This window comes from Puntigrus tetrazona, chromosome 14 (assembly GCF_018831695.1).
Source record: "Puntigrus tetrazona isolate hp1 chromosome 14, ASM1883169v1, whole genome shotgun sequence".
NCBI lineage: Eukaryota > Metazoa > Chordata > Actinopteri > Cypriniformes > Cyprinidae > Puntigrus > Puntigrus tetrazona.
Genome location: NC_056712.1, coordinates 12,205,399 through 12,227,549, shown reverse-complemented (window position 1 = coordinate 12,227,549; position 22,151 = coordinate 12,205,399). Strand labels below are relative to the sequence as shown.

General features: G+C 39.8%; 1 protein-coding gene across 3 annotated transcripts in view; it reads left to right on the top strand.

The window, feature by feature from the left end:
• Positions 1–22,151, top strand: part of LOC122358094 (transcription factor COE3) — a 97,152-nt gene that overhangs the window by 63,491 nt on the left and 11,510 nt on the right. For 2 of the 3 annotated variants that reach the window (XM_043257871.1, XM_043257868.1), the window contains exons 7-11: positions 2,141–2,222; positions 2,306–2,423; positions 3,993–4,126; positions 4,748–4,874; positions 15,271–15,359. In XM_043257871.1, coding sequence (XP_043113806.1) covers positions 2,141–2,222; positions 2,306–2,423; positions 3,993–4,126; positions 4,748–4,874; positions 15,271–15,359 — 550 coding nt within the window. The remainder of the gene's footprint in view (positions 1–2,140; positions 2,223–2,305; positions 2,424–3,992; positions 4,127–4,747; positions 4,875–15,270; positions 15,360–22,151) is intronic. The other variant, XM_043257869.1, reaches the window with a different exon arrangement.

The window sequence follows — 22,151 nt, the reverse complement described above, 5'->3', positions numbered from 1 at the left end:
CATACTGGGGTCTTTGTATCACAGGTACAATATCAGTCATTGCAAAGGCCTCGAGGGGACTTCAGGATGACATATATTCACACATGGAATTGAAAATGCTCTGTATTTTTTTTGAAAGTGACAATGATACGATTTGATTATTGTATATACGATTCGTTTTTTTTTTTTTCTTTTATTCTGTCATTCTTTGCTAATTAGAAAGTCTTTTAATTATTTATTTTCAATAGTGTAATGGCTGCTGTAAAGCTGATATGCCTTATACCTTTATACCAATTTCTCAAATACAGTTAAATATTTAGCATTAAATATTCATATACATAAATATAACATATATATATACACACACACACACACACACACACACATATATATATATATATATATATATATATATATATATATATATACATACACACATTTACATAATTGTAATATTTACGTATTTGTTAATTATACAGTGCAATGACATTACTTTTAGTATTGCATTGTATTTGAAAATTGGAACATCTGTAGGGTGAGCATAGAAAAATTGCCCCATAAACATGCATTTTTGCGCATTTCTTGATTTTAGTCTAAATATTTTATGTGGTTATGAACAGCAGGTCAAACTCGCTGTTGATACAGCTTAGATTGCATTTAACCCAGTATATTCCTTTAAAGTCTGCTGGTTACACTGGACTCTTTCAGAATCTGCCCTGCTCGTGTCTTTCCACTCGCCCCCGTTTTCCTGTCTGAGATCTCCATTCCACCCCGAGCCTTGTCATCTAAAAGCAGCTCTTCCCCCCTCATCCTGCACACTTCCAAACACTGGGCTAGTCCTGCCCCGATCCGAAGGGAGCCGACCTGCTTTGAAGTGTTGCCGCTTTTCCAGGATGAGACCTGGAATCTCACATTCCCTGTCAACTCCTGCCCAGTGGCAGATGGAGAAGTCTAGACCTACGAGACTCTCTCCAGTCACGTGCTCCGCTCTCCCCCTCCACGCCCTCATCTCTCTCTCTCTCTCTCTCTCTCTTCTGTGTTTCGCCACTCTGTTCCAGAACCGCCAAAGCAGGACGGTTTGAGCCCATGATTCAGGCAGGATTCTCTACTTTCAGATGGTGACTGGGGCGGTGTATAAACACAGTACTCCTCTAATATCTGAGAAGAGCTTCACTTACAGCCCTTGTCTCCTGCTGTGTTTTAATTCAATCCTTATTGATCCATATCTCTCCTTCCAAGGACTCCAATATCATATGAATGGAGCTCAGGGATGGGTTCCCCATATTATTGTATTCCATGGCCATAAAGGGCATTAGCAGCCAACAGAGCAACCCAGATCAAGTATCAGTCGATACCAGCTAAAGAGAGCAGGCTTTCTCCCTTTCTCACCGTCTTTCTCGCTGGATTTCTCTCTTTCCTATCTATCTCTCCGTAAGAGCGCTGATGGGGTTAAAGTATATATGGTGATTATGTCATGCGGTAAAGTGTGGTTCTAAAAAATCGCTTGAGTTAGCACCGTGTGTTTTTAAAGATATTGTTACTGTCTTATTAGGGAGAAATCAATGGCGTCTGCAGATGCCGGCCATTTATATAGCAGACGGGGCTTCTCTCGCCGCTTTTTCTCCCAGCATCCTTCTCTCTGTGCGCTCCGTGGGGCGGCAGCGGCGGAGGTTATCCTGTGGTTAATGTGACATGGCTGTCTGCGACCTTGCTGGTTGTTAACTGCCCGGATTATTATTGTGATAATGTGGCAATTAAAAGGAAAGCACTCCATCAAAATAGTGGGGCTTATGGTCCTGGAGATGAATGCATAGAGATTACCAGCCAGGGGAAATGCATTAAGACTGCAATCCATTTCGTACTGTAGCCCACCTCCAGCAGCGGAGGCTATTACGGCTCATCTTCATTGATATCCATTCCCGATCAATAGCGCCAGGCTGAGGTAAAAATACGAGTAAATCAACAAAGCTAGAGTTGGTCTTCGATATAAAGGAAGAAAAATCTAACTTCAACTCTAATTGCATATCGTACGTCTACACAGAGTGTCTTCAAAAGTGGGCTAAATCACTCATTGGCGGCTGTTTATATGTAGATGCTGTTGTTCTTGATTGTTTTTGTTGTGTTTAAGTTGCTTAAAAGTGTTTCTGTCTTTCTTTTGCAGATTTTTCCTGAAATTCTTTCTCAAGTGTAATCAGAACTGTTTGAAAAATGCAGGGAATCCCAGAGACATGAGACGATTTCAGGTGAGAATGCATAGGAACGGACAAAAAAATGTGGTGTTAGATGCACACAAACAGGTTGTAAAGATGCTTTGGTGTCTTTGTAGGTGGTGGTGTCCACCACAGTGAATGTGGACGGCCATGTCCTGGCAGTGTCAGATAACATGTTTGTCCATAACAACTCCAAACATGGAAGGAGGGCGCGACGCCTGGACCCTTCTGAAGGTAAGACGGGAACTTCACAAAACACACATTTTGCTTCCTGTGATGTTATTTATGTTAAATGCTCTGCATAATATACTGTGCATCATATACAACTCTGTTAAAATGTTTGGGGTCAGTAAGGTTTTTCTGAAAGAAATTAATACTTCTATTCAGCAAGGATGCAATAAAATGATCAAAAAGTAACAGTCAAGACATTACAATGACTTCTATTTCAAATAAATGCCGGCCTTTTAAACTTTTTCTTATTGGAGAATCTACAATATATAATTATTTCTCAGCAAATTTAGTTTTTTGAGCAACAAGTCAGCTTATTAGAATGATTTTTAAAAGGATCATGTAACACTGAAGATGAAGTTGAAATAGAACATTGTTATTTACTGTGCTTTTGGTTAAATAATGGCAGTAGGCATCTTGACTTGTGTTGAATCAGAGCAGAGATGTTTGAATGAGAGTATACTGTGAGTTTAACATTCAAATCACATTTATTATAATGAAGAGAATGTCAAACTTGTAGTACTGCTTACTACTTCTTCACCTAGTTCTCAGAGTACAGGTAACCTCACATCAGAAGGGGCTGTACTGGGTAATGTCACTTTGATATGAAATGCTGAAAGTGTGTGTAGAGATTCACCTCCCAGCTGAACTGCATGTGGTCCCAGTATGTGGGAAACTGTGTGATTAGCTCTGTGACTGTTTTGTGTGAAAACCATCACTGTGGAATCACCAGTACTCATGTGTCTCAATCGAGGAAAAGGAAAGTCGCTGCTCTACTTTTAGTACAACTCTTCTGTAATCCTCCAAAGACCAGTACATGAAGAGGAAGTCACTGATGGTAGTGCATTGTGGGAGATGGGCAGGCTTTCATCTTATGCACACTAGAACACCCATGCAGATATTGTAAAAGAGAACAGCTGTTCCATTACACCTCAACAGGTGAATGCAAATCACACCCCAACGCTTGTTTACTTTCATCTATCCATTTTCACAGGTATCAAAATTTCCTGGGATGTTCACTTGCACAAGAGAACATTCAAAAGCAATCAGAAGTGATTTCACATCAAAAGTTTGGGAACTTTTGCATTGTAGGTTGATGTTGGAGGAAATTGAGCGCTGGTGTACAGCACTATAATGTGGTCTGAAGTTGCACCAAGAGCCCCTCGGTTTGCCTGTTAGCTCACCAAGCTGCGACCAATCAATTCCCGTCCATAGCCAGTGGAGACTGGGCCAGTCGTTCAGTCAGCCTGTCTGTCTCCACACTGCCTGCTCAAAGACGGATTTACAATAAAAGACCAAAAAAAAAAAAAAAAAAACTTAATGGTTTTATTGAGCTGAGTGATGCACAGACACCAAAGAAAAAAAAAATCAAATGAGCTTTTACAGTCATCAGACTTCCTGTTTTTTCCTTTTTATTTTTCATTTGCATTTAGGGTATGTGTAGAGTAAAGTAAAACACTGGTAAAAGCTAATTAGTTTAATAATAAAATTTCCCAAAAGGTGTGTGAACGTTGACTGCTCTAACTCAGTGAACGCTCTAACTCAGTGCTTGTGTTGTTATCTTGTTTTCCGAAGCAGCCACTCCATGCATTAAGGCCATCAGTCCCAGTGAAGGATGGACGACTGGGGGGGCCACCGTCATCATCATTGGGGACAACTTCTTTGACGGTTTACAAGTGGTCTTCGGCACAATGCTAGTTTGGAGTGAAGTAGGTTTTTGAAAATGTTTTGTATATTAATAATTATTATATTTTATTACGTTATACATTTTATTTTAAAGAGACAATTTCTATTACGAATACACCTAAAATTAGTAATATTAAAATAATATTTTCTTAAAGATTATTTTTAATATATATATATATATATATATATATATATATATATATATATATATATATATATATATATATATATATATATATATATATATATATATATATATTTATTTAATAATATTTATTTAAACATATTTATTTAATAACATATTTATTAAGTGCCAAATTAGTTAACCTATAAAATTATAAAAAATATTTATTGTTTAAACATTTATTATCTTTATTCTTTAAAATAAATACAGTGCAATACGCTTTGGATAAATCTTTAAACATTAAAAGTTGTTACCAACAAACAAACAAAAAAAGTGAGACATTTTTAGAGACAAGACATTATAACATAACAGATCCTATTACTGTATCTGGCTAAAATCTATAACTGTGTCCTTTGAGTAATAAATCACTTTTTAGCTTCAGCATTAACTGTGTTTACATTGGAGACAGTGCTTGTGTATTGAGTGCTGACCACTGAACGTGTGCTCTGATGGTTTCTAGCTCATCACACCTCACGCTATCCGGGTGCAGACGCCCCCTAGACACATCCCTGGGGTCGTGGAGGTCACACTTTCCTACAAGTCCAAGCAGTTCTGCAAAGGAGCTCCGGGACGTTTCGTCTACACAGGTATACAACACTTTGCAACTGCCTGGAGCCCTCGCCACCATCTCCAGCATCAGAATACATTTCTTTGTCCATTTTATCAAGTGCCAAGCGTCTTTGTTAGCTTAAAATATTATTTGCAGGATGTAAAGATGCTTTCCCAAGACAGCATATTGTTAGCAGGCCATTTCTGACTCCACACTAGCGGACGTGTCTTTACTTTTGGCTGACGTCTGTTCTCTTGTGTGCAACATGCAGGACGAGTATCATTTAGTCAAATCGATGCTTTTCATACACCGATTATTCCATCAGAATAATCCAGATGCCAGTCAAAGTAGGCGAAAGGTCAGATCTAGGACTGTTTGGTGTGATAAGAAAATGTCACAGCGACGGTCATAAAAGAGAAAGAAAAAGAGGCCTGTGTTCAGGCTTTCTGTTATACATCAGCTTTATCTCAGTGTATTTCCCACGTTCTTTGTTCAAAGCTCCTCTCATTCAGATGCATTTGCCGTGTAAGCAGCAAAAAGAGACAACTTTACAATGGACAGGACGGCCCTGTCTTACCTTCGACCGTTCCTTTGCAATGCTAATGTCTTGCTCGGACAGACAAGATGATTTGACTGACAGCTGTACGCAGCGTCGCTTTTATGAATCCTGCATTGTGAATAGCTCGAATTTTTCTTAAAGTTCAAAAGAATATTCTCAGCGCGAAGGAAGCGTGTTGCAAATTGTAAAGATGAATGAAACAGGACCCGTAGTATATCTCTGAATCAGAACGTAAGGTCATAGAAGATAGAGGACAAAGAGAATATATTCATACAAATTTGTTTATATTTTATAAAATATATTTACTTTATCTTTATTATTAATTATGCAGTATAAAATGAATACATGCATAAATATTCCTGCAAGAGTACAGTTTGGACACTGTATGCCTACTTTTGTTTCTCAAAATCAATTTCATTGTATGCTGCAAATTAGATTCACGCATTTATATTTTAGCTTGTGGATTCACTGACGTACATCCAGCAACTTATTTACTGTGCCAGAGATGTGTGATATTCATGAATGTGAAATGAAGCGGGCTTTTAAATACTGAATAGGCAGACTGTGTATAATTGAAGAGGAATGAGAGTGCATCTAACCTCAGTGATGTCTTTCCCACCAGAGACTTCTCATAAGCCCCAGTGAGCTCAACTTTACACTGCATTCCAGCTCGAAAAAAAAAAAAAAAAAAAAAAAGCTCACTCCTTATCGTCAGACACTTCCAGATGAACACAAGCCAGTTTGAATATTTTGAAAGAGATACATTTAGGTCATCAGAAATTAAGCGTTCAGGCTGTAGGGAATGGGAGGGGGATACATACATTGGCGAAGGAAACTGGCATCTCTGTGCAGACACAAATTATTTTTATCATATTCCTTTTATCTGCCTTTCATTAGCAGTAATGGACCCCAGAAATGCATCAAAGACAGTCAATGTGCCCATTCCGCTGATTATAGGTTGACTGTCTTATCTGTGCTGCAGTGGAAAGCCAGAGCAGCAGCGTTCGAAGCATGTCTTCTCCGATATCACTGACGTTAACACGGCCATCACAGGAAGTGATCTCACCGTCTTCAAACTGAAGCATCTGGGGCTGTTAGGGAGATATTCCACCAATGTTTAGTAAAATTTTGAATTCAATTCAAATTTTCAGTTAAAACACCTGTAGGTAATCTATAGGTGTGTTGGAAAAATGACCAAAACAGGTACCCCCACAAACTATTCACACTTGCAAAATATAAAATTATTCATCCACAACATATAGTCCATGGCATATATGTCTGATGAAAGTGAAAAAATGACAGTTTTGACACATTTGCAAGTATGGATAGTATGCTCCATTTGTTATTTTTATGAAATTTTGCTCTAAATTGATCATGCCCTATAGAAACTTATATTGGGTTTTTAGGTGTAATGTCAGGAAAAGAAATTTACTTTCCAATTCATAGAAATAATTCTAATTCAACTTAAAAAAAAAAAAAAAAATCAAATGTTGACTATAATTTATATATATATATATATATATATATATATATATATATATATATATTTTTTTTTTTTTTTTTTTTAGATATATATTTTTATGTTTTGTGATTTAATAATTATACCGTTTATTTCAGTTTCTGCTCATGATTATTTTGAATAGAAATTCTGCATCTTATTTGCTACTTTTATTAAATTCGATTTAAATTGTGTTATTGAGTTGTAAATTAAAACGACTAAATATCACACAAGCCTTCTCTGCACCTGCTGGCTGTGGCTTTTACCATTCCTAGCACTACAGGGAAATGTCAAAGACTGGCTCTGTCCAAATTCCCTGAAAGCATTTCACGTGTGGCATGGGCTAGTTTGGACATCTTGTTAGATTAGCAGAATGTTAAGTCCATTCTCACTTTCAGCGTTGCAGCTGGTACCTGATAACTATTACAGCTCTGTTGCTTTCTCACATTTACTCTGTTCTCTGCCGCACTCCCTTCGGAGAGATCTTCACTCTTATTCTGTTAGTTCTCCCTTCTGCCTGCATGCATCATTAAGTCCTTCGGTCCACCAGCTCTTGTCTCTTTCTCTCTCTCTTGTCTCTCTGTCTCTCAGGGGGTTAAGACTCCCCAGGTGTTGGGTTAGAGGAAGGAGGGCGAGATGAGTGTGAAGAGCCTAAGGGTATTGACTTTCCTGGGAAAACACAGCTCTCTAAAATCAGTAGCCAAATACTGCAATAACTCAACAGCCATTGATCCTCTTTCCCCTACGGCCACATTGATCTATACATTACAAGCTCTGAGACTGGCGGCATGGATCCAGCCTACGCTAACACCACCCTCCCAATCGCCTTTAACTTACTGCCTCTGTCATTATAATCATAATAATAATACATGTGACCAGAAGTAGCGCATTCAGTACGATACAGCCGAACGACAGCAATGCGTGCCTCTGGTTTGCAAGCGTTCAAGCTGTATTTGGTGCATCAAAAAGTTAGCATTTGACTTGGCCTTTTGGGTATAGTGTTTTATTTGATTGCCTCAGTCAAGAAGATCCAGCAGAAATAAAACTTGTATCTGAAACATCCTCTCCACTTCCTGAAAGGGGAGGGCTTATATTCCCTTAGCGGTGCTGCATGCATTCCAAGCAATTGCACAATATCCTAGAAACAGAGGCTGAGAGGATACTGGAGGTGCGGGACTGTTAATATGAAGAGCACTGTTCTCCTGGGCACCAGTGTGCCTGTCAGAACATGCCTGATGCCTTCCAGCCTGACAGCCTTTGGCATTGCAAACAAGAGCTGTAGCATCTTAGCTTGGTAAGACCGTTTGTTTAAAAGGCTCAGGGTTGCTTAAATAGGGTGCTGGGCTACAAAATGGACAGTGGCAGGGTGAACTTCATTCCTGATCACCTGCTCAACCCATTTCCAGTACCTTATTTTGGTTTAAGTATAAATTGTTGAAAAAAGGGGTTGTTTTGTGATGCTAATGACTGTCTTGGGGTTGTAGAGTAGGCTGCTGCAGTCCCAAAGGGTTAGGAAGGTAGGGTGTATATGTTTTTGCACAGATATATAGATTATATTGCCAGAAGTGACTGTACTGTGAAGCTTTTCAGAGCTTACTTCAAATTATATTCATTTACTGTTAAAGGTATAGACAAAACAAGTGACAACTCAAAATTGTTTAATAAAATTAATATAATTCATGGGTATTTACATGGGTATATATTTGTATTTCTATAAATTATATTATATATTAATATATTTCATATATAAACAAAACATTTTTCTCAAATATGCACATGCAAAACATATATAGACAGTACATGCCCACAAACTTTTATTTTGGATGCAAATAATCATTTGACAACACTTGATTCCAGGATTGTTGTTTTTGACCATATTGATTTCCATGTAAAGACAAAAACAGTTGAAACAATCTTCTGAGTATCTTTAGGTTTGTAACAATGAGAGGAAGGGACTTGGAAATGCAGGAACGTAAGGCTAGAACAGATGTTGGGAATCATTGTAAGGGTGGGATTGGATGTCAAAGCCATACAACAAAGATTTTCTCAATCTAGCTATGTAATTGCTGCAGCCTGAGGCCCGGGGAGTTGATTGGAAAACCACGGAGCACCCAGCTGGTATGCAACTTAAAATCATGGGCTGGTCTTGGAACCTGCTCGCTGTGTTCTCACATCAGCCAGAGGTTCTGGCGCCATCCACTACATAAGCTCTTTAAAACTGGCACTAAAGCTTAATGGCACAGGCTCTGTGGACGCGGTGGCTGATGTTTCTCAAAGATCGTTCCCATAGTCGGAGCTCGGAGAGGGACCAGGAGCAGTGCACTTGTTGCCCAGGCTGTGAAACAATGGGCCACTTTGTTACCTTTTCATCCTCTGCGCAGGCAGATGGAACACATTAGCGGAACGTTCCACTGGATGAGCTCCGCGGGGCTGCCGAGCACGTAGAACAGGACCCGGCATGATGTCATCATTTTGTTCAGTTGTTTCACAGCTTGGACGCCGATGTGTTTGAGAGTCTCACACTAGGAGGTGGTCTGTCAGCAGTATCCTGTCTGTGGCGTATATTGGTGAGATACTTTCATAGTAGCTCCAATGCAGCCTTTTAGTGGAATTCATAACCTGCCTGCTTATATAATGTCAAATTTAAAAAGTTAAAGGAGCAGATATCATAATTTTTCTCTTTCCTGCAAGCCAGAGTTTTTTTACAACAGTTTTGTATTTGCATAAATTGTAGGGGTGTGCTGAAACAATCACATAATGCATATACACACACACACACACACACACACATATATATATATATATATATATATATATATATATATATATATATATATATATATATATATAATACATACATACATACATATATATATATATATATATATATTATATATAATATATCAAAATGTTATTGTTTTAAGCTATAATTATTATAATTAATGTATTGTAATAATTGTACTAGTAAATTTGAATACTGGATTTTTTTCTATTAAACTCTATACACTCTTTTCTGAATTTTAAATTATACAGTTTCTGATCAAATGTTCCACTTCTGTTCTCTTGGTCCAAAACTAAAGATGGTATTTCATGGAATTTCTGGTGGCCAAAAGTTTTCTTCATCTGTCTATGAGGCTCTATAAGGCCCGAGAGATATTAAAACTATATTGATGCACTGAATAATGATGTATGTATTCCAATAATATCGTGAGGTAGTTGGCGATTTCCAGCCCTATAATAACTACACAGCACCAACTCTCTGATATATGGAAATGTGTGCAGTGACTTGAATGTAGTGAACATTTCCAGTGTGGAAAGACTGAAGTGGAAGTGACATTAACACACCGAGCTCCTTCCGTTACTCCTTCTCTCTCTCTTTCCCTCTCCTCGGAGACCGAGCAGTGATGCAGCCATGCTGATTACCACTTGCATCCGTTTGCCTTACCGGCTAGATATGTTAATCATCTGCTGGGTAATTGCTTCTGTAGTGCCTTGATTAAGTTGAGTGACACGTCAAGGAAGTGTGCCTCAAAGCCATACTTCCCCCACCTGAGGAGCCTGTTATTATTTTGGAGTCACAGTCTAAAGCGTCCCCCCATGAAATGACTAATTATCCAACATTGGTTCCACAGGTCTCCTCTTTAAGAGTAAAGCGACTCCTTTGATAGTGATATGAATCTCGCCTCTGTAGAGAAATGACACATTCCCCTGTTGGAGAAAAGCCCCCAGCAGCTCATCAAATACTCAACCTCCTCCTCTTTTATTCTACTGATCTTACTTCCCGCATACGAAATGACAGACGCTCGTGAAGTGGTATTAACACACGTGCTTTCCGAACATCTTGCTCCCTTAATGTGATGTCTGACCAAAAGTGAGAATCATTTGTTGATTATTATATGTCCTTAAAAAGCCAGACAGTTTTTGCTAGTGTGGTGTCACACAGGGGTAAACCGAGGTTAGCTCAGTTTTTCTAATTGCTGCCATAACAGCGAAGCGCGTTCAAGCCGTAATTAAAAGTGTGTGGTTTTTTTGCGCAAGCGAGTCTGTGTTGTCTGCGTGTTTGAAGAGGCTGGGGTGGGTTTCTCTTCATCTTCCCTGGTGGCTCTCCACTTTAAAGCAGCCTGCGCGCCCTGCCTCTACTGTCAATCACAGTTTAAAGTTCATGAAATTTCTATGAGGATCGATCCAGGGAGGAGGAGGAGGTAGGAGTGTTTGGGGGTTGCAGGGGTTAGGGATGGGGGAGTTGGGCCGTAATGATTGATCAGAACTTGCACTTTGAATCTCACTTCTTGTTTTATTCCTTTAGAGTGGTGCGAAGAAGCACATTTGGATTTTTCTGTCATTTGCGAGAGCAACGCGTTTCCACGTGCCGTGACCTTTTTGACGCGAAGACAAAGAAGAGATGGATGGGTTGAAATCGATGGCGCGCAACAGGGTGTCTTCAGACGTTTGTCAACAAGCCAGAACGGCGACCTCGCGGCGACAGAGTAGAACAAGAAAACAAATCGCTTCCTCTCACGTCGCCCCGTTGCGCGTCTGTAAATGTCTTCCCCCTAAAGAGTAGCTGGGCAATCTAAGTGCGAGATACCCATCTGCAGGTGAAAGAGCTGCTTGGAGCCATTCTCTCCCATATCAATCATGTAGCACATGAAAATGAGAAATTGAGGCATGTTGCGCCGAATCCGAACCCGCATCAAATTCCCCATTCCATCAATGCGCCTCCCACGGACAGAGCAGGGCTTGATCAAGTGTTTTAGATGGGCCGAGGGCTCCATCTGAAATCGTTCAGTCTGCGTTAGAGGGAGACCGCTGAAATAGCCTCTCTCTGAATGGCGCAGACACGCAGTTGCGATTGTGGCCTAGGGGGGCATGACTATGCTTACAATCGCTGCATCACGAGGGCTAAGGAGGAGAGAACGGGAATGGATATGGCACCTAAAAAGCCTGTGTTGTAAAGGCAGATGCCATCAGGGAGAGGGGAAACATGATCAGCCGGGGGGCCAGTTGGAAAGTGGGAACAAGAGAATGTAAATAGAAAAACAGAGGAGGGTAAATAGATGTAAGCCCATTGGAGAGCATGGATGTAAACAAGCAGAGACTGAATGTATATACAGTTGGCAGGAGACAAGTTATTGGGGCTGGGCTGGGATATTAGGCACTGTGATAGCTTGTGGAGCAGGGTTGTGTGTCATTCACAATAGTTTTTAAGTCCCAATGAATTGGAATTGAATTTATTATTATGTTATAATTTGAATTAAGGTAGTAAACAAGATACAGTACTGCAATTCAAATTTGAACAATTTTAAACGTGTTGAATTATTTTAAAATGTGTCTCTCCAATTCAAATCATGGGTGTTGTTTGTGAAATTCATTGATTCATGCTTTTTCTTTTATTCTGGTTGTAAATCTTTTCCTCTCCTCTTTTATTTCCCTCCCTCTTTTATTAACAAGCATTGCCCTCATTAGATCTGGCTTTCATGAGTTGGTGTGTGTTGAGTGGTTTCCCAGTCAGCCCTGTTTGACCTCTGACTTCTGCAGAGCGTGTAATAAGAACAGAGAGGTATGCCGGGATTGATTTTAGAGTTTTACGCACTACCTCTAATTTGCTAGATAGATAGCGCTCCGGCAAGCTCGTATGTGAGGACAAACGCAGGTGTGCCGTGCAGGTTAACTGCATGTCAGAGGTCAAACGCTCAACGGTTTTGCTGATGTGTGTCGATGATGATGGGGGACACGATTCAGACTCGACCCTGCAGTGCTGATGATCAAAATCTCGACAGTAATAGATGTAGTTATGCAAGCAGATGAAGAAATGCTTTTTTTGCTTATCTCTTATGTGGCAGCTCATTGTATTGTCCCGTCCCACCGGACATCTGAAAGAGGAAATCATATTAATCTTTCTCTGTTACCTCACACTCCAAAGCAACCTTCTATTTAGCATCAGTAGATCTCAGTGGAGAGTGTGATAACCTTCAAACGAGAACGAGAGAGAGAGAAAAGAGATGTGTAGCCCCACAGCGCCTGCAATAAGGAGATGATTAAATTAATAATAAATATACATCCCTCTATTCGTCTCTTCCAACACACACACACACACACACACATACACTCGCCACCTCTTCAGCGAACTGCATTATCTTTCCTTTTTCGCAATCGCACGTCAGGCACAGCAAAGACGCGTGGATGGCTGAGAGGAAGGGAGAAAAAAATCAATACAAATTACGACGGAGAAAGTGGCACTGATGGCTAGAATTGCAGCATATGTTTACACTAAATCAGGCAATCTATCTTCATATGGGCTGTGTAATGCAGGCGGGGTCAGGGTTCGGCCCGCGCACACACACTCTCCAATTACTCCCACTTCTCCGCGGGAGGCAGTCGTATCGATTGGCTGAGAGGACAGAGGCCCTGCAGGCAGCCAATGGGGCGCTGGGGTCAAAGTTCAGGGGGATTTTAATAAGAGAAGTAATGGGCTTAATTTCTTGGGGGTGTGATAGAGAGACAAAGCCCTCCCTCTCATGTCCCCTGTCCAACGGTTCATTAAAGTGCAAGTTTTATGGGATTGCTTTGTGAAATTGCTCTCATGGATGCTCTTCTTCCAATGTTCCTGCATCTTGTTCCTTTTCTCTCATTGTATTGTTTCTTTTTCTTCCTTTCTTCTTTCCTCGTTCATCTTTTGTTCATTCAAGGTGTTTTTGTTTTGTTTTGTAAATGTTTTTATTTATTCATATATTTGTATCTGTTTATTCACTTCTTTCTTTCTTTCTTCCTTTCTTTCTTTCTTTCTTTGTTGTTTGCTTGTTTTTTCTTTATTTGTCCATTAATTTGTTCATTTCTTTTGGTTACCCTTTCCTTCTTTCTTTCTTTCTTTCTTTCTTTCTTTCTTTCTTTCTTTCTTTCTTTCTCTTTTGTTTTGTTTTTCATTTACTTGTTCAATAATTAATTCATGTTTTTGTTTACGCCTTCCTTTATTCTTTTGGTCACATCTTTCTTTCTTTCTTTCTTTCTTTCTTTCTTTCTTTCTTTCTTTCTTTCTTTCTTTCTTTCTTTCTCTTTTGATTTTATTGGTTTTGTTTACTCCTTTGTTACTTCCTTTGTTTCCTTCATTTGTTGCATTCCATTTTTGCTCTCGATTTTCCTTCTTCCTTCCTTCATTTTTCTTTCTTTCTTTCTTTCTTTCTTTCTTTCTTTCTTTCTTTCTTTCTTTCTTTCTTTCTTTCTTTCTTTCTTTCTTTCTTTCTTTCTTTCATTCTCTTTATCTCTCCTTCTGTCTTCCTCTGTTTTTTCCTGACACCTTATATCCAGATGGCGTTGATTAGCGCGTAGCAGACTGTCCAAAAACGACACAACAAAACAACGGCACGTAGATCGCTTACTGAGTTTAATCACACTGCCGTTTGATCAAACCGCAGTCCTCCCGACTTGGAGAAGGAACGTGATCGTTTCCACAGAGCCTTTCTCAGAGCGTCCTGAGAGACTGTTCCCTCACTTTCACGGGGGCATTGAGTCACAAAGACCCCCACACACCCCCCTCCTCAGCAACCGCTGTCACTCCACAAGCTCTTTTCTCCTCCTCGCCGTGAAACCGGCTCAAACAAATTTGATTTAGCAGCTCGCCGAGACCCATTCCCGAGGAAAGAAAACAAATATTGTTATAATGGTAATAACATCTATTTGCTGCGCACGACAAACGGCACCGGGCCCTTTGAAAAGAGGCCCCTGCTCCTGCGCAGCCACCTTATTCTTATTCATGAAAGCACCGCTTATGCATATTAGTGCAAACTAGGTATTCTACTCGCTAGCATTTGGACTGTCAATCATCCTTACGGAATACAAGAGGCAACGGTGACAAAAGCGGACCGGGCAAGAAGGCTGACAAATTGTCCCCAAAGTCAAATTTGACAGCCTTTTATGATTAATGGGCTTGATTATGGAGAAATATCTCCCTAACTGCTTTCCGGGTGTTTCTTTCTGCCGTCACATCGCGACAGAAATGGGAAAGAAGGGGCTAAGCAGAGGTGCTGTTTGCAGCGAGAGAATGAAATAAACGTGAGCAGGGTTGAGTGAGAAGAAAAGAATTGAATTAGGCAGGAAAGGTTAGAGTTTGGGAATAAAGAATTGTAAAGAGGAACAGGAAGGCCATAGGGCCTCACTAAACACTTCATAAAACAAATTCACACAGGGGGAGGCCTGGATTGATGCCACAGGGACGAACGTAAACAAATATACAGGGAGAAACCTACACAGACACATGCTGATATTTAAGCCCGTGGCAGAGAATTCTGGGAAATGGACAAGATGACATAACAGCCTATTTCTGAGAGAATTGCAGTCAATTAAATCAAATAAACATCTTACTTTTGGTTTCTCCTGCAGCTCTGAATGAACCCACCATAGACTACGGCTTCCAGAGGCTACAAAAGGTTATCCCTCGTCACCCTGGAGACCCAGAGAGGTTACCTAAGGTAAGTGTAGTTGACAGAAAATGCTTTTGCTGATTTTGTTTTCCCTGGCCGTGCTTTGGATTTACACAGGCTCTACTGCATTTAAAAGAAAGGCTTGACATAAATTTGAAAATAGGTGTAAAGCATTCGCTAGATGGGAGTTGAATATTTCAGCCTCAGATTTGGCGTTGCATCTCCATTCTTGCTGAAAAGGACGTGTTTTCTTATGTCTGTGAAGCAAACCTTGATTCTGGAAGCCTGAGGGTCTTCTGTTTGATAGCGTAGAAGAGCAGCTAGTACTGGCTTGTGAATGAAAAAACAACTGTTTGTGTGATGCTGGCTTTGAGAGGGTGAGGTGGAGGTTAGATCAGCACTGTTATGCACGCTGGTGGCACATTGTGGCTTTGGGGCAGCAATGAGCAACAAATCAAAGAACAAAGCTGATATGCATCGGGTGCAGAATGTGTGTGTGTGTATGTGTATGTGTATGTATATATATATATATATATATATATATATATATATATATATATATATATACAAAACACACACACATCGAGTCGAGCGCAAAAACTCAATGTGCCGTCAGGTGCCCTGGGCGGTTTGCTGCCTGGTTAGTATGAAAAGATTATTTTCCCCTAAAAAGGCAGGAAGCTAAGTGAGAGAGATTCTTTCGGGCAGGGCGCTGGTGTAGGAGGGGATCAGATCTGATGCGGACTGACACTTTAAAACAGCTGCCAAATTGAAACCATTTATCAAAATCTGACATCTGAGATCCAGTCACCAAAAAAGCAGTTTATTTGTAAATTGATACTAATAGTGAGCATACATTGTCTGGCCTCTTTGATGCTGCGATACGTGGCGAGGGGAGACCGCCAGCTATCACCTCTTATATACTTATACATTCAAGAGGAAAACTCAATAAGAATGTAGACAGTTTTTTTTCACGCTTTATTTTTTCTGTTCCTGGTGCCTCGGTTTTTTGACACAGTCCTATAAATAAATAACCAAGTAAATACATAAAGCAGTAAGTAGGTAAATAAATAACTAAGTGAATGAATAAGTAATTGAGCATGCAAATAAGTAAATACATAAACAAATAAAGTTTGGTAAATAACTATTCCAAGCTGTGCATGAACAACCTCGTTTGTCCGTTTATCACTGTTTGCGTATCAGATGTGTGCATTTGTGATATTAATGATATGTGCAAAATGTATTATGATGTATATACACACATATTTCTTTTTGCATAACAGATGCATGTTTTTTAGCATATACTTGGTTCCTTCTAAATCCTTGATCAGATCCGCAGTGTGTGTGCCAGTGATGGCCCCAGCATTTAGAAACCCAGCTGTGTTTGTCTGACGACCTTTGCTGGGGCCAGGCGTGTATCAGGTTTATCTATAATTTCATTTCCAGTCCCGGGTTTGGCCGTGAGCACACACCTCTCCATCCAGATAGATCAGGAATATGGATGCGATTCAGAACGCTGCTCTGTCCCGCAGGCAGCTGTGTTTCTCGATGGCATTTGGGACACACGTTCACAGGCAGTCCCAGGTTACTGTAAGGTTAACGACCTGTGAGATCCACTCTAACGGACACCTGGATTATGGCGTGTCTTATAAACTCACAAGAGGGTGGGTTGGGTGGGGGTTGGGGCTTCTCTTAGCAACCGTTTCCAACACAAGAAAAATTAATGCACATTAAATGAACCGAAAAAGCCATGTTTGCATTCTGAAATATTTATAAATGGGCTTTCTGCTCGGTCAGAGAGAATATGCACTTTATGTACATGATCCCAGGAGCCCTGGACAAAGCAGATAGAGGAGGCTGGGGCTAGTTGTCACAGTTTGTACGTGAGTGCATATTTCAAAGTTTCTGAGTGAGATTAGTCAGTTTCTCTATAGATGCAAAACTTGACCCTAAAGAAAAATGTAATTCTTTACATTGTTTTACACGCTCTAATATTTTGTGACAACATGCCCCAATGGTACGGCATATTGTTAGACTACTGGGTATTTGAAAAAAATTTGAACACTGTATTGTTGTTAACTATATGTTAAAGTGTAACAAAATATACTATTACATAAATATACGTTTTATATATTAAATTAATGTTTTACATTAAATTACAACATAAAACGTGTCTTACATGTTTGTAATCAACCTAAAAATGTACTAATAAAGCAACCGTATTCAGAAGTTGATCAGATGTCATCCTATTGTGACAACTAGCCCCACCCTGTTCATACAACTCTCTTTAAGAAGGAAGTAGATTATTGACTTCCTCTGCCTTGTCATGCTGGCACATTTCGCTTTATTAGTTGCTCTTTATTAGCACTATAAGCTTATATGTGTGTGTGCAAGGGGCAGGTTGCTGTTGTAATGTTGTATATGTATCTATGTGTGTGTGTGTGGTGGACCTCTGTTCACCAGGCTCAGTGTGTGTGTATGTGATTTATCATTGTTAGGGGACCTGTCGGATGGCTTGCTCTCCCGGGTCAGCTGATCTGCTCTCGCCGGGCGCTTGAGAACCATCCTCCCATAATTGAGCCCCTGGAAAGAAAGCAAGGGGAAAACAGGAGGAAGAAAAGATAGGAGGAAGATAGAAACAGGCTTGTCGGGAGACAGCCTTCAGGGCTAGAGAGCCGAGAGCCGGGCCAATCTAGAGTCAAACAGACTCACCTTGTTACCTGTGCTGAATGAACTGGAGAGCGTCTGAGCGACTCCTCGTGACCCATTCACCCACATACACTTCACACACACACACACACACACAGCGGGAGGCCGGGAGTGTTGAGATGGTTTCATGCTGTGAAGCTGTGCTGTGTAGGTCTGTGAGAAGGAAAAGGAGAGGAACACAGCATCTCGATGCGCCGTAACACGTGCTCTCTGCCTTTTGGCAGGTAGAGTGAAGAGATTAACATGCAGACATGAATCCAGCTCATCCAGAACACCTCTCAGGGGAAGGAGCCGCTCACATGCCTCCCCGAGCGAATCTCTCGCAGAGTCCAAACCCTTTCCGGCCTGTCTCTTAAAAATAAAGCTTCCAATTAGAACCTGAAAGAGTTTTACCGGCCGGTGTTCCACAAAGAACTTTTTTATATTTCATAGTTGTCAGATGATGCTAATGCTAAAAACAATGCTAAATGCAAATACTAAAAAGCATATAATTGCGTACATAATTGCACATAGTTAGGATAATAAAAAACCCTAAAAAGTTAAAAAAGGGACATATCTTTTGTTTTTGACATTAGAGATGCATCAAAATAAAATTGTATACGCTATATCATAATATGGTCAATAATAATACAATATATAATAATACAATAAATGTTTGTTCCAGTGTTACTTTAATATTATCTATGCACTGTTTTAGTTTTATTAACATTTTTAATTAGCTTTTATTTATTTATTTTTTTGTGAACATGACTAACTAGGGATATTTTTATTTCAGTTTCTGTTTTAGTTTAATTTGATTTTACTTCCAGTTAGTGATTTTAGAGCTTATTTCCATTTGTTTCCTGGGTAACATTTCTAATTTTCACTTACTTTTAAAGTGCTATATTATTTCAGCTTTGTTTCAATTAACAAAAAGTTGCATTAGTCATTTTTTGGTTGTTGTCTTTTCAGTTTAATAATTTTACAAGACGTTAATGTTAATGTAAACATGTTAATGTTTGACCAACTGTCCAGTTGCAAGACCAAAGAAAGTTGTGTATAAAATAAATATAAAAATTAACTATGAATTTTCCTATATATTTTTTTTATTTAGCTGACCCCACTGAAAGCCATTACATTTGCATCCCTATCTGAAAAATATTAATTAAAATAATATTTATTGATTATTAATCATGTGAGTGCTGTTAAGTGTCCCGACAGCTAAAACAACATCTCAAGATACCTTGAAAAATTATTTTTTTTAAGGGTCTGCTAGGAAGAGTTTATGGAAGAACCAGAGATCACAAAGTGGGCAGATTCCTCCAGTCGCTGACCCGGCAGAGGATCGCTCGTGGTCCTCACAAGAGGGACTCCTGCCTCGTCCTTAACCTGTGATGCAAGGGACCCTCTGTAAGGTCCCATCACCTGATCGCCAGCTTTGCCTGGGGCTCCCGGGTGAGGAAGAGAGGGTGTCAAATTGGGGCTTTGCTAAGAAAGACCACCACCCTAGAGTAATAAAGATCACAGGATGACTAATTGTATGCCTGGCAGGCGGCAGATCTTTACACCTCGACAGTCAGCTAATAAGACAAAAGGCCCAGCGCCTGTCTCTCCCAGGGCCAGGTGGCACACCTCTGGAGCCCAGAGCGGGGTCAGGTGCTCGGGCCGACCGGCTGTAATCATCAGCGGGTCTACTTCAGGGCAACTGCCACCTTATCAATCATTGATTGCATTTCATTAGGGGTTCAACAGAGTGAGTATTGAGCCTCGAAGTGATATTGAGGTTATAGTGCAGCTTGACTACAGGGAGCGCAGCGCTGATTTGTGCTGGCAGACTTAATTTGAGAGGGAATGTACCGGACTTTTTGTTTGGGCTGAGAAAGTGTGATGTGAAGTAGTTTGTAGAGATGTGTGAGGGGTGCGTGTGTAAAGTAGCCGCAGGTCGTTCTGTAGACGCCACATAAATAATGAAGTAAAGCTAAGTCCACCAAGCAGAACTGCGCAGTTTATTCACCTCTTGGCTGTTTGAAGTCATTTTATACCTCTCTCACTTGCTTTTTAGTTGTTCTACTTCGCTCTCTTATATTTCTCAGATAAAGGAATTTACTTTATACTTATATTCACTTATTTATTTTGAATCCTAAGTGACTTTTAAATTAGAAATACATTATAAATTGTATTCATTTGAAATTATGAAATGCATAATAAATTATGAAATTTATCAGTATGAAAATAAAAACATACGACTTTGCATTATTATTAATATTAATCTTAGCTGCTGCAGTATAATAAAATCAACAGTAAAATACATAATGTACAATAGAGAGGGTTCTATTGTGTTTGCATATATATATATATATATATATATATATATATATATATATATTTTTTTTTTTTTTTTTTTTTTTTTTGTAAAATCCAGTCACTTATAAGCTTCCAAGCCTGGGGTTAGAGGTTTGATCAGATCTCCAACCTGAAATAAGAAAGAAATTTGAGCACTAAACCAACGAGTCATACTTGACCATTAATCATTTCTTAATCAAAATGAAAGTTCATATCTCAGACAAATATGTTGTATTTGTCAGCGTGTGTGAAGATGTGAAAAGCTATGCGCGGGTGAATGTGTGTGCGTTTTTACGTAAGTGCTTGTGTGTGCGTTCATGTTGTGCCAAAGGGCCCGTGGCAGGGTGTCGTAGCCAGCGAGCATCAGAGACATTAACTAACTTCTGTTTTATAATGGAGATTAATGAACTGAGCCGTGGCCAGGGGGAAGACAGGACAGGAGAGGAGAGCAAAGGAGAAAGAGGGTATGAAAAAGAAAGAGAGAGAGAGAGAGAGCTGTGCTGCCGGTGCCAAGGCTGTGTTGGTGACAGATTGCCCACTGGGTGTGGATGGCAGAGTGCTGTTGAACCAGGGACAGGTTGGGCGACTGGGGCCGGACACAGGGAACTGCAGCAGGGAGGCAGACTGGAACAAGAGCCCCATACCTGGACAGCATCAGGCACGAGAGCAGGGGAGAACCAAACCATGGAGACACGTACAGATGGGCAGAGAGAGGGAGGGAGTACTGGCGCGTATAATAAAGAAATACCCACAGGAACACAATAAGAGAGAGAGACGACCAGACCTACAGTAAAACAAGAAATACTTGAACGGGTGCACACACACTTAAAACAAAGCACTGTACACTGACTGATCCTTAAAACTGGGTGTACATTAATACTGTTTTCTATAACATAATATATACTGATGTTGATTTTGGAGTTTTTTGTTTACAGTGCAATGAAAAAGGTATTTTTTATTTTTCTTATATTGTTTTTATTATTAAAATATTTTAATTTAGGAATTTGGCAGAAGCTTTAATGCAGTGTAACTTTTTAAAATGTTACGCTTTATTCTTGGTGAAATTGTAATAATAATTATTTATTTTTTAACGATTTAGTTTGATAATAGATTTGATTATAGCAATGTTATTTTAGTATTATTTACATATTTTTTGAATTATTAATATTTTGAATCGGTTTTTAATTCTTTTATTTTAATTCTTTTTTTTTTTTTTTTACAATACGAGTCCCTATTCATTGCACTGTAACAAATGTAAAGGTTGAATAAATACATTAGACTGAATAATGCAAGAACAACAGAGCGCAAGGTCTCAGCTGTAACAGGGACTCTCTCTCTCTTTCTCGCCCCATGTTTGTCATTGACTTGAGCCATCTGTGAGGATCGTTACTGCTCGTTGTTGATTGGCTGGGGGAGGACTGTTAGTTCTAAGGTCATATTTTGTCGTGGGAAATGCAAGTAAATGAGGATGACGAGGAGGAAGCTTAGTGCCCCATCTCCATATGCCCCCCAATTCTCTCTTGCGTGCATGTTGTGCACTACCACGCAAACACGGTCCCAGATGAGCTCTTAGAGTTAAACTCCAAAGGAATATCACAATATTCTGTGGTTTCCTGAGCCTGTTTCTGCCTCTCCGAGTGATCTGAAGGCCACTGTTGTTCTTCCTCGTAAATGTAACAGTTTCCACACAGTGTGTTCAGAAACTCAGCCAGAAAGTGTTCAGTTTCAGGGCCTCGTGGCCTGGCATAAAGCAGTCACTAAGAGCCGCACTTCACAGATGCAGGCTCTGCTCATGTTTACATGACATAG